Consider the following 13,066-nt stretch of genomic DNA (forward strand, 5'->3'; position numbering starts at 1 on the left):
CCATGTGTAGTAGTCCTCGATGCAGGTACTAACAGGACATGATTGACTCCAGACCTGTCATAATGACCTGTATCTTTGGTCAAGGTATGTTGTCTTCAACTAAACTTAATGCACAGAAACCATTATTTTCTTATTAGGCTTACCATGATCATGGCCTTTGACCTTTAAAAGCCAGAATCTATTGGTTTATGTATTTCTTTAAGTGCAAGCCATCCAAAAAATTAGTTCAAGGAACTTATGAAAATCACAAAAGTTATTCTACAAATTAAGTTTTCTTTAAGCCACAACAATTTTGCCATTTGACCTTGTAACCCCAAAATCAATAGGCCTCTTCCATACCTTAGTGGAAAGTGTCCAAAAACTTTAGTCAAGGTACATGGCGAAGAACTAAAATTCTTGCACAGAAACCATTTTCCTTCTTTTATTCAAAGTGAATTTGACCTTTCACCCAAAAATAAATATGCTTCATTCATACCTACAATGCAAGTCATTCACAAACTTTGATAAAGGTATGTATAGTTGACAACATAAACTTTTTGTGCAGAAACCATTTTCTTCTTCCAGTCACAAAACCTTTGACCTTCTGACCCCAAAACTGACAGGCATTCTCCTTACCCTAAATGCAAACCATCTATAAAATAACTTCAGGTCAATGATGTAGATGCAGAGACCGTTTGACTTCTTTCAGTCACAGTGGCCTTGATCTTTGGACCCAGATTCAACTGGTTTCTTCTTTGCACCAAGTACAAGCCATCCACAAATTCTAGTAACTGTGAACAGTGGAGAATTTTAATTTGTTTGCAGGAACAAAGTTGGTTACAGATTGATGGACATTATAACATAATATGGCTGGCATATACGAATAGTGACAATTCACAATAATGAAATATGTTATTTTACATTTACATATGTAAGACCAATTCATTTTGGACTCCAGACCAGTCAGGTAATGGTAAGGGTTCTTCTTTCTATTCATATACTCCTTCATGAAACAAAATTCCAATGAATCTGAAATTGTTCATGGCAAATACTGTAAATCTTATACAGTAAATTTGTTTCTATTTGTTGAGTAACAATTTTCAAGGATTTAGTGGCTGCTAGAAATCATGATTTAAAAACTAAATGTAAACTTTATCAGTTAAAAGTTCCATTCCTGTTGGAGACATTTTGATAAATTTAAGTATAAACTTAATGTTATTTTTTTCAAAAAATGACAAATAATTTATACATGCAAATGTGAAAGAATTCACAGTAAATTAGTTCCATTTTGAGATCTTGTTATGGCAATCAAGATGACATCTCTCATTTCTGTTCTAAATGACACATTTCCTGCCAGACATTGCAGTTTTGAAGAGAGATTCTAAGGTCTATGTGACTACATTTTTCTTGAGGTATTTTTTTGTACTGGCATTTTTTCCAAATTTCTTGCAGGTAAATTTGTCTGGGGTACAAATATTTACATTCAAAATAATTATAATTGTTTATGTACCTAAAATTTGCAAAATTTTAACAAGAAAATGTTCTCTCAAATACAAATTACAGAATAAAAATTATTATAACTTTTATTGATATCCGGTTTGTGAAAAATTTGAAGGCATGAGAAATTAATTAAGTATTCTATCCCATTCAAATTCTAATAAAAGCACAAACTTTTCAAATTCTGGTAGGACAGATAATTTAGTTTAGGAAAATATTCACACAGCTTGCCAAAACTGCACCTATATGTGTATGCATTTATTGAAATGTTATAAAACAAAATAATTTTTTTCAAAATACAGTCTAGCTTAGCTTATTAAATTAGAATTAATCCAAATATTGATTTTAGAGCAAGATACTAGAACTGGAACAATGTATTGGTGGATACCGTATTTGCTGGCCTATAAGACAATACTTTTTGGCCAGAAAATTTTAGGTTCATCTTATACCCTGAACCGATTTATATATGGATTATGTCATCCAAATCATTTTATTGCATGTCAGGTAATAATTTCACACTGAAAACAAAATTCTCTAATAAGGACAAAAATAATATGTAACAAATATTTCATTTTGGGGAAGAGACCATAAATGAAAAAATAGAGGACCCCACATTAAGAAGGATTTTAAACAATTACACGATCGTCAGTATTATAAATTAATGTACATCAGATATAATTGCACTAAAGCAGCATGCACTAGCAATATACATTGTTTAAATCTGGTTACATATATGTGCATCAAAATTGACAAGTTAGAAGATAAAGACACATATTCCATCATATTTATCTTCTTGCACCTCATGATCAAATAAAAATTATGCCCCATTATGAGAGAAAAGAAAGGTCTTAATGATTGCAATCCCTATTGTTCACTTACCTGATGACTGTGATCTTACTCATGTACAAGTGCATTAATATTCCATTATCAATTAATACCACTGGGTAAACAATTCCTTGTAGTTTTAGTTACCACTTTCATTGCCCAAGAATCACATGGCTGTGCAGTGGTATTTACATGCCTATTAAATATGCTATAGCTGTAGTCAGGTTTTCAAAGTTAACACCTGTTTGAGGTCAAGATTCGGCAGACCGATCAGATTATTGAGGCTATCAATAGGGAAATGAGGCTACCTATAGGTTATTATGAATATGGTACTGTATAATGAAAGGAAATGCTGCTTACTCATGTAAATTTCCAACCAGTGACATCTATTGAACTTGCCGATAGAACTGTCAGCAATTTAAATTATAAGCAATGATCAAATACAACTGCCGCTTAAGTACAGGAAGAGTACATGCAATTTTTAAAAAATAAACTTGTGGGTGGGGGGAATGGAAAGGTCATTGTCCTTGCAAAGAAAATTAGACAGCATGAGAAATGGTCATTCTTGGGATTTAACTTAAATGGAGTCTATATGGAGATCAATGTTGTAAATATTTAACCTCTGAAGGAGTATGGTATGTATTTTAATAGTTTACATTTACTATTTAACTTATTTATGTTTTCTCTCTTTGACAAAAATTTCAGCTAAACAGGGGCTCTACAGTACCAAAAAAAACAAACATGAAGAGCTGAAATCTCTCTCTCACTCTCTAATATCAGGTGATAATATTTTTTTTTGAAAACAAAATGCAAAAAGAAAAATGCAATGGAATACATATGCCTCTCTCTCTGTAACTCTCTTCAAAGAAGAACTACTGAAAAAGCATTTTAACATTAATGATGCAATCTCTATTGCTGATAATCTGAAATAGCTTGCAGAGATACTTTTCATATTTATGAAACAGGAAGTTGCTATAGTTTAATTCCATACAGCATCACAAATTTTATCCTAGCTGTAAATCAAAATTTTTTAAAGTCAGCATCATTATATGTAGCTAAAAGTACATAATACATTTAAAATACTTTGTGTGAAACAAATTAGGTACTTTTAGTTTTTTTTAATGATAATGACCTGAAAGGTTACTTAGTTACATATAGGATAAAGTTTGCAATGTTGTGTGGAACAAAGTGAAAAAGATGAAGAAGAGCTATTGATCTGGCTTTATATTATTCTCTACATTGACTTGAAAATCGATGAAGGATGAAAAATTTGACAGATTTGCTCATTCAACTTATACTTCTCATCGACTTATAGCCCTGCAAAAACAGTATTCAACATTTGCTCCATTATAAGACCAACCAGGTTATGTTATGTTTCAAATTGCAATGATTTGCATCTTATCATTGAGACAAGACTGTGCATGAGTTTGATTAATTTCTAAGCTGATAACTGAGACAAGACTGTGCATAAGTTTGATTAATTTCTAAGTTGATCACTGAGACAAGACTGTGCATAAGTTTGATTAATTTCTAAGCTGATCACTGAGGCAAGACTGTGCATGGGTTTGATTAATTTCTAAGCTGATCACTGAGGCAAGACTGTGCATGAGTTTGTTTAATTTCTAAGTTGATCACTGAGACAAGACTGTGCATGAGTTTGATTAATTTCTAAGCTGATAACTGAGACAAGACTGTGCATAAGTTTGATTAATTTCTAAGTTGATCACTGAGGCAAGACTGTGCATGGGTTTGATTAATTTCTAAGTTGATCACTGAGGCAAGACTGTGCATGGGTTTGATTAATTTCTAAGCTGATCACTGAGACAAGACTGAGCATGAGATTGATTAATTTCTAAGCTGATCACTGAGACAAGACTGAACATGAGATTGATTAATTTCTAAGCTGATCACTGCATCAATTCTCTTGTCAATTTTTTAAATAGATCTTTAAATACAGTATAATCTGTCATGAGTAGCCATCTCTGAAAGTGAAAAAATGTGGCCTCTGAAGAAAGGTGATAATGACTAATACAGCTGACCTTTAAGGTATGTTTGATTATATAAAAAATAATAGCCTGGTTAATATAATCAATTAGTTCCAATTTAAAAGATCTTATTAAACAGTAACAGAGAAAATTCTAATTTGAGATCACACCCCTAAAATTACTGGAGTACAAGAAAATCCACTGAAAGATGATGATAAAAACAAAAAAAACATGAACACGTACAGATAATTACCTTAATTTTTTGTCACTTTTCATTTGATCAATGAGCAGTTTATTTACATATGTAGACAGTTCAAAATCTTTCTGATCAGCTGTAGTTGTTAGCAAAATATTGCGAATTACATGACTGGACGGATTTTTCTTGAGTAATATATCCACTGCAGCTGCTCGAACACTTATATCATATTGCCTGTCTTTCTGATGGTATATCTTCAGCAGTGCTGTTGTTTCCTGAAAATAAGATCTGAATCATTAAATCTAATTCAAAATTAAAATTTATCACATGGCATGCTGCATCAGTTGTATTATATTTCAAAGATCCATTGCGCATGTTTCTGCATTATGTAAATGCAATATGACCTTCTGATATCAGGATGAAATAATGATGCTAAGGTCACAGCATTATAACCAAGGCATCTGTCTGTACATAAGTCATTTCACTACATATATCTGTAGGTCTTACTGAATAAAATCAGTGATTTTCATCATGTGATCAATCCAATCTAAGATTTAAACTCATTTCAAATACTGATTTCCTTGTAAGATCCCATTATATGCAGGTCAAGAATTAATGGCATATACTGTGTTGCATATTAAATTAATTAAGCTACTAAAAACTTTCTACAATTATGAGAACACCTGTCATCCTTCCTTGATCATCTGAGGGAAAGAAGTATGGCTCCCCCTACCCCAGGTCTTTGACTCAACACAAGAAGATGATCAGCTATGCCATAATTGGGAAGGAAGATTCACTTCCCTGAATGGATGCCTCCACATCCTGTAAGGATTACATGGGAATGTAGGGATGCCAGTCTGACCCCCATTCCTTGTTAGAAGCATATATGCCAATTGCCTGTCCCCAAGAGGATTGATTGGTAGCATACAATCCCTGTTCACATAACAATGATGGGGCTCTAATGACTAGAAACCATACTCAAAAAACCAATGACCATTTAATCTGTCAAGTGACTTTGATCTGAAGGACAAACCCTCTTTAAAACTTTAGAACATGAGTACTACATCTCCCCTATCTGGGTTGCATGATCTATTCATCTCCTTCACTGATTTATGGGCCTTGAGAGGGTGCTGTTCATGCCTTAACAAGGGGTGCATTCACTTTCTTCCAATTTTTTCCTCCCTGACATACCCTACAAATTCTGGAAATATCCAATTACTTTTTTTTTTATTAACAATAGAGTGGCACTAAAATCAGATGCATATATATAACTATTACTTACCCTATCATTGAAATGGAAGGGTATAATAGGATTAAGTCCTACTAGATATAAAAAATGGTACAATAAATACCTCAAATCTAACAACAGAGCTTTTACAAACACTTAATTTCTAAGAAATGAAGTCACAGTCAATCAAATAATACGGAAAAACTAATAAGAATCACTGAAGCATCTTAGGACAGAAGAAAAAGACAAATTTTCAGAGTGAGATTTGAACACAACTGTTGTAAACAAATGTGTTCAAGAAAAAAGCACGTTTAATGCACATGAATGGGTCTGTGTTCCTTCTATTCTAGAAATTCTTAAACTCTCTATCTAATCGGATGATGTTCTAATCTGGACATATGTAATTTCTATCTCAGAGAAGCTAACAGGGGCAGGTATTGTATTACTACTATTAGAATTACATGTTACAAAACCAGTAAATTATTGACCAGTTTCAACTATCGGACTTTTTAAAAATAAAGTGGATGACTGTGATTCAGTGATAGCATACCTCATCCTTAAAGTGCAGTTGTGGAATTCTTCTGAGAGAATGCAGAGCTGTGTAGGCAACCATAGAGGAGTTGGCCTCAGCAGCAATTTTTAGCTGGGAGGGGAGGAGGTCAGGAAGCCCTGCATTCTCCATTGACCGCAGGTACATCAGAATACAGCTCTCCTCCCCCTTGCACCTTTCCAGTTTCCCCAAAACTGTTCTCTTGTAATCCTGTACATTCTGAAAACAGACAATACTTGAAGCCAATCTGTACTGTGCTTTTATGTGACAGAAATTTTCAACTGTCTAATGCTCTCAAACCATAACTGTAGGTACCATACGTACTCACTTATTAGTCAAGTTAAGCTACATACCTCAAAGATCCTGATCTGCCATAGCATAATGTGCCTGTAGATCAGGGTACATGTTGTTTGTCCTACTGATTACTCCTAAAAATCTGTGCAGACCCAGATCTGCCAGCAATTTATGTGATGGCAGATCTGTTTCTGTGCAGTCTGCAGTGTGACTCGACTTGTTAAGCAACTATAAAAGGTAGTATTAATTCTATTGTTGTTCATTTGACATTTGAGACAGGTTTCATCATTATTTCCAGTCCTCTAATATTTTACATAAAGATCAATAAGTCAAAAAATGTATGATTAAGTAAAGAATTAGTTATTTCAGTCTGCATGGTCCAAATATTTAAATTAGAATATAAATGTATTTTAAACATGAAAGATCAAAGGTTTCGTGTGTCCATTACACAAATATAAACTACAGAATGAATCTGTCATTGTTAATAACAAAATTAAGAAATTTAAAGAGCAATTTATTCCATCTATCTATAATGCAAGCATAAAATGAATATAACAATTCCAGACATTTCAAGATGCAATACTTATTATTAGAAATTCTTATCATCAATGAAAATACATAATTTCTCAATAATTCTCAAAACTAAATACAATATATTGTAGAAATATTGTTGAGGCACTGTTACATATTAAAATGCTTGTTATGTAATTTGTTATGGAATTTTAAACTGCTGGGTTTAATGACATGACATTATACTGCAAGTATAGGTATGTCTCTTCATTCATGTCAGTCATAGTGGTACACATGAAAGATACTTTTTTCCCCCTAAGAGTTATTTTCCAACAGCTTAAAAATATACTTAGGATTGCTGGTTAACTCAACTGATGAGTTTAATACTACCAAATGGATTGGTGAAAGTGATACCAAAGTGTAATCAGTTTAGGTAGGAGATCAACCTGTAGTATTTTCAGATGATGCAGATACAGCGTTGTTTGGTACGGTACAGTCTTTCAGTGCACACGACAAATACTATTTGTGAACGTGAGGTCAACATTGTTTATTAGTTTAGTTACTACTTTGTTATATTTTGACCCAATTATTCTTTTTGAAAAGTTAATGCGAATACAAATAAATCATTTAAATCATTTGTTGCCAAAAACACAGACCAAATGTGTATTTAAACAGGGTTTTGCAATTAGGCCAACAATGTGAAATTACTGAAGTTATGCCCATAAGCATTCAAAGGCACTGAATCTTTGGGAACCAAAACTAAGCTTAAAGTCAAATGAACAAAACGTCTGATGTTAAATTAAAAGCAATAATAATCTAAAGATATACATGTACACAGCATAGAAGAAAGGGTTGGGCCAGTTAGCATGTACGGATGGGGGGGAGGACTCAATATTGCAGTAGCAGTCAATTGCTCATAGGCATCCATCACCTCTTTTGCAATTCAACAGAAATGTCTACTATTATGCAAACTTAGTTGTGAAATGGGTATCTATGGTAGATATGATTGTATTTACTGTACAACAAACAGACTAAGGTTCTGTATGTCAGTTTGGTTTTAACTTGAATTTCTTCTTATTCATTCTTAGTTTTCCATGGAGAAATGTTTAGTCTTTAACATGCCTTTACATCTTGGATGTTGTATTGAAACTCAGAAGGCTAGATATGTTCATGCAGATGCACAATTAGCTTTTTGCATTTTTCTTCTGGCCCACTTTTGAGGAAATATCTTTAAAACTTGCCAAGAAAAGGGGAATTCTGAGAAACTGTATGATTTATGCAACCTATGTAATGTTAATGCTGTACATAAACAGATGTACTGGAAACAGTGCTCCAGAGGTGTTGTCAAATGGGGAAATGTATGCTGTTTGCCATATAGGAAAAATGTTCTAAACAAGATGCCTAAAGTTATCTGCTATTGTTGTTGTGGGCTTAATGCAGGACAGGATTGGTTATACATGGCAGTCAGTATAAATGGTGGAGGAAGAACTGGAAAAGAACAACTGAACCACGGGAAGCTACTGGCAAGCTTTCTCAGATACCCACATTGAACATGCCTGAGACTCGAACCCACACAGACAGATACATCTCTGCAATTACATGAAAATCTAGTTCTCCTTGAGTGTGTTTGTTCAGGATTTTATCGTAGCTTTAACAATTTTTCAATCATGTCACTATGACATCTGCAGTGTGACAGTTCATAGTAATGTCTAGCACTGGGGTATCATGCTGCTGACATGTAGTATCATGTCCCACCTAGCCACATTATCCTGACACCAGGCAGACCAGTCCTAATATTAACTTATTAATGCTGTGTGCCAAGCAAGGCAGGTGCAAATACCATTTGTATACGTCTTTGGTATGACTCAGCCAGGGTTTGAATCTGCGACCTTCCCACATCTGAGGCGGCCACTCTAACCACTGGGCCACCAGAGTGGTCCAGTTCTCCTTGATATATACCCATATAACAATTTTCATCAGTGTAAGTCAAATTGGGTCCAAGATATTAAGGGTGTAATGAAAAAAACAACTTAAAATAAAAAGTCAATCAAGCATGAAAGTTAGGTCACAGTGATACGCTTTATGCACAGCTAAATTACCTGGAGATGCATCCACAAGTCAATTTTCGTGAATGTAGGTGAAATATATCTTAGATTTTAAGGGAGAAAAGAATAGATTGCTGAATATACAAAAGTCAGTCAAGCATGAAATAAGGTCACGGTGACCCACTTTTTGTATGGATGAATTCCTCTCGTCGAGATGCATCTACATGCAATGTTTCATATGAGAAGGTATCATAGTGTTCAAGATACTGAGGGTGCAATGCATGAACAACAAAAAACACTACAGGATATACAAACACAAATAAATCAGTAAAACTCAATTTTAATGGCAAGAGGATACAAAGTCAGCAACACTAGATGATGGTAGTGTTGTTGTGGCACGATGTATAGAAATAAATAAAAATCTGTACATGCTATACAATATGTGGGCATACAAGTGGGACCAAAACATATTCAAATAAGTGTGATGGGGATGGCATTTCAACATTGTTACTATAACTCCATCTTGAAAAGCCAAGAGACAGAGGCCAATTCTGACTGGAAACAACTCTACCCAATACAGCAACACAATGGCACATTTTTAACCATTTTCCCTGCTCACGAGAGGCCAGCCCTTTAGCTGGCCATCTTTTTTCTGCAAAATGGATGGTCACATATGAGGGAACTACAGTTACTTATAGTACCAGGGAATATTAGGTGAATTCCAGCAATCAGCACACAGGGTAATGAATTTGAAAAACTTCACCAGAAAACAATTTTTTTATCAAGTCCACAATATCCCCTTACTAATTTAAACCAATATGACAACCCATAAACATGCTTATCAGGAGTCCTAGCATAAAGGCAGCCCATCCTGAAAGGCTTCAGGAGTTCTAGTATAAAGGCAGCCAATCCAGAAAGGCTAACACATTTTTTAAAGGTAAAAGCCTCAATCATATTGCATCATTTTATGAGTTTATTATTATTGTACACTCTCAGGAACAATTAAGAACAAGTAATTATAAAACATTGTATCCATTCAACCCATTCCAGATTCCTGAATTCCAACACATTTTTGGGCAAATCAATAACAATAAATATTAGTGTCCTCTTTCATTTTCTGTACCTTCATTTGCTCTAAATTTCTGAATCCATTTTTCACCAATCCATTTAACGTTTAATCACATGGCTTTTGTTATCTGTGTTATTATTTTACGTTGAGAAACTATATACATGTAGCAGTCTATCATACTGGTGCTTTTCTGGAATTCAGAATATGGAATTTCATACATCTGTAAAATAATCTGCAAAAATTCAGAATGGCTGGCACCTCTGTTTGAATCACAAAAAGTGTTTTAGTTTCAGCTACTTCATGCAAGAAACAAGAGTTCCTCGACGGGACTGGCATTCTACAGACAAGAGAATTTCCATGAATTGAAGATAAAAAATACTTCTATTTTTAAGTGCTAAGAGCTGAAACTAACTGTGCTATTTTTAGCTACAACAAGATTTTCAAATTAGCTGTTGTGGCCACACTAGATGTAAGGTCAGTACCATTTTCATTTACAACCAACTAGACAACATCAGCAACATCTTTTTCATGAAAACTCCCTGTGAATATGGCCATACATTCATGAAGAGTAGTTGTAGCAAGATTTTCTGGTGCAAACCCCATGTCATTGAGACTTTCCATTCTGGACAAGTAATGATAGCAAAATTTTCAAAATGATTACCATGGTGGGCATACTGGATTTCAGATCAGAACCATTTTAATTTAGGAACAAGCAGACATGATAAGAAGCCATCTCATTAAACTTCATCTCGATAAGACTTTCCAGTCAGGTGAAGAAGTGACAACAAGATTTTCAGGATGCCTGCTGTGTTGGCAGTAATGGATGTCAAAGCTGTGCCATTTCAATTAAAACCAACCAGACATCATAAGAAATCTTTCAGTGAAAAACCTCATAATATTTTAAACACAGCCACTGTGGTAATCATATTGGGTATCTAAGCAGCAAAGACCAACTAACCATCATAACTCTTGTTGTGAAAACCACATCTCAGTATAATTTTCTGTCTGTTCAGTAGGAGCAGCAATAACAAGATTTTAAGAGAGAGGCCATGCAAACCACATTGGACATCAGACTGGTCACCTCTTCACTTGGGACCAAGTAGACATCATGACATGTCTTCTGTGAAAACCACATGCTGATCTGATCATCCAATCAGGAGTAATGACAACAAGATTTTTAAGATGGCAGCTATGGTGGACATATTGGATGTCTGAGCAGCACCATTTTCATTAGGACCAACTAGATCACAGGACGAATGTGTGTGTAAAGTTTCATGGCAATCCTCCATGTAGTTTAGGTGAAGCAACATTAACAAACTAGTGATGAATGGACAATGGACAACAGGCGAAAGACAACAAACTGGCCATCCTATAAGCTCTTCTGTCTATGACCAGAAAAGCCAAAAACAGGCCCACCTAGCACAAGTAAAACATGTAAGGCAATAAAGGTATAATTTGCATTACTTATAATCCCCACATGAAAGAATAAAATTCAAGATATTTCATTATGAGATTTGTTTTTGAAAGCAAACACCACCAACCAACCACCAAGACAATAAGGTCACAGCCATCAGAACCTAATCAGGGAAAAGGGACCCAATCAAGGTACATGTATTTGATTATTCAATTTGATTTGGTTAGCCTCAATAGTATTTTACGTGTATTACTTATAAGGTGAGTGTGTAAGAATGACATACAGATGGACTGCACAAAACCAATATATCTCTCTCTACGGTAGGGTTATATTTCTTTTAGTATTATTCAGTTTATGGTAAATCTTTGCAAATTCAAACAAAAGAAAGAAATACTTTCAACACAATAATATTTGGTTTTACATAATTATATACTTACCTCATCAGCACACTTGTTGATATCCTGGCAATAAGTGTGTATGACAGCACCCAATGCCAGGACCACAGACTCCTTCGTAGCTTGGTTCGACAATGGTTTCTTCATCAGATTCTGAAATTATTAAATTTCACCAAATTCCTCATATGCCAAATCTATTTTATTGTTTTCAAACAGCTCAAGATGAACGAGGGATTTAACATATATTGCTTTAATAGAATACTTTATGTAGACTTTGTAAAATGATTAAATTAATGTGTCTACTATCATTTTCTACAGACTTTAGTTAAATGCATCCAGCAAATTAAAGTAAAGAAACTCTGAAAAATCAGCAGGCCATCAAGCCAGTTTGCAGGTAAATAATATAGGAATTAGGAATAAGCATTTAACATGCACATGTTATTTTGTAAACCTGCTTATAATGCTGGGGCAGGTGAGGACCCAATTTTTTTCTTATAGAAATACCCTCCAAAATTTACTTCAATTTGCTAAACATGAAAAAAATCAAGATCAAAAATTGTAAATGAAACTTAGTTACGTCCCTCATTTTATTATCAAAAATGGTGGCAAGTGCCCAAGAATTTGGAACCTACATTATGAACCTAGCAACTTTTAATGTCATAATTTTGTCACTTTACTGGCTTTTTAAAAAAAATTCCATACACCTTAAGTAACAAGCTATGAGGGGATATCAATAAAAGAAAACGCTGGTAATGCCTACTGGTGACAATGCATTTAGAAATAAATACCAATGAAATAAGTCTTGTTGAGTGAAACTGAGTTTCAGTTTTTTATTTTTAAAATCAGTTTCAGTGTAATTTCATACATGTTTCATACCCTCTTGTATTCAAACATATAATATTCATAACTGTGATAAATAAAATTGTAAAACAATTCTCTGAATTATTTTCTCGTGAAAGATGAAAACATGCTGTTAATATCATTAAATTCATACGAAGCTTACTCTTGAATATCCATACATCACTTACCAATGAAAATCACTGATGTACTGGTAAAAAATTACCATGGTAAGTACCACT

The 13,066-nt window shown here is 34.1% G+C and overlaps 1 protein-coding gene across 1 annotated transcript in view; it reads right to left on the reverse strand.

The window, feature by feature from the left end:
* Window positions 1-13,066, reverse strand: part of LOC149803206 (microsomal triglyceride transfer protein large subunit-like) — a 144,367-nt gene that overhangs the window by 86,706 nt on the left and 44,595 nt on the right. Inside the window, exons 10-12 of the mRNA XM_089952828.1 lie at window positions 12,030-12,140; window positions 6,261-6,479; window positions 4,540-4,757 (exon numbers count right to left, since the gene is read on the reverse strand). Of these exons, the coding sequence (XP_089808954.1) occupies window positions 4,540-4,757; window positions 6,261-6,479; window positions 12,030-12,140 (548 nt within the window). The remainder of the gene's footprint in view (window positions 1-4,539; window positions 4,758-6,260; window positions 6,480-12,029; window positions 12,141-13,066) is intronic.

Source organism: Sinohyriopsis cumingii, chromosome 3 (genome assembly GCF_028554795.1).
Source record: "Sinohyriopsis cumingii isolate HCF-2022 chromosome 3, ASM2855479v2, whole genome shotgun sequence".
Taxonomy (NCBI): Eukaryota; Metazoa; Mollusca; class Bivalvia; order Unionida; family Unionidae; genus Sinohyriopsis; species Sinohyriopsis cumingii.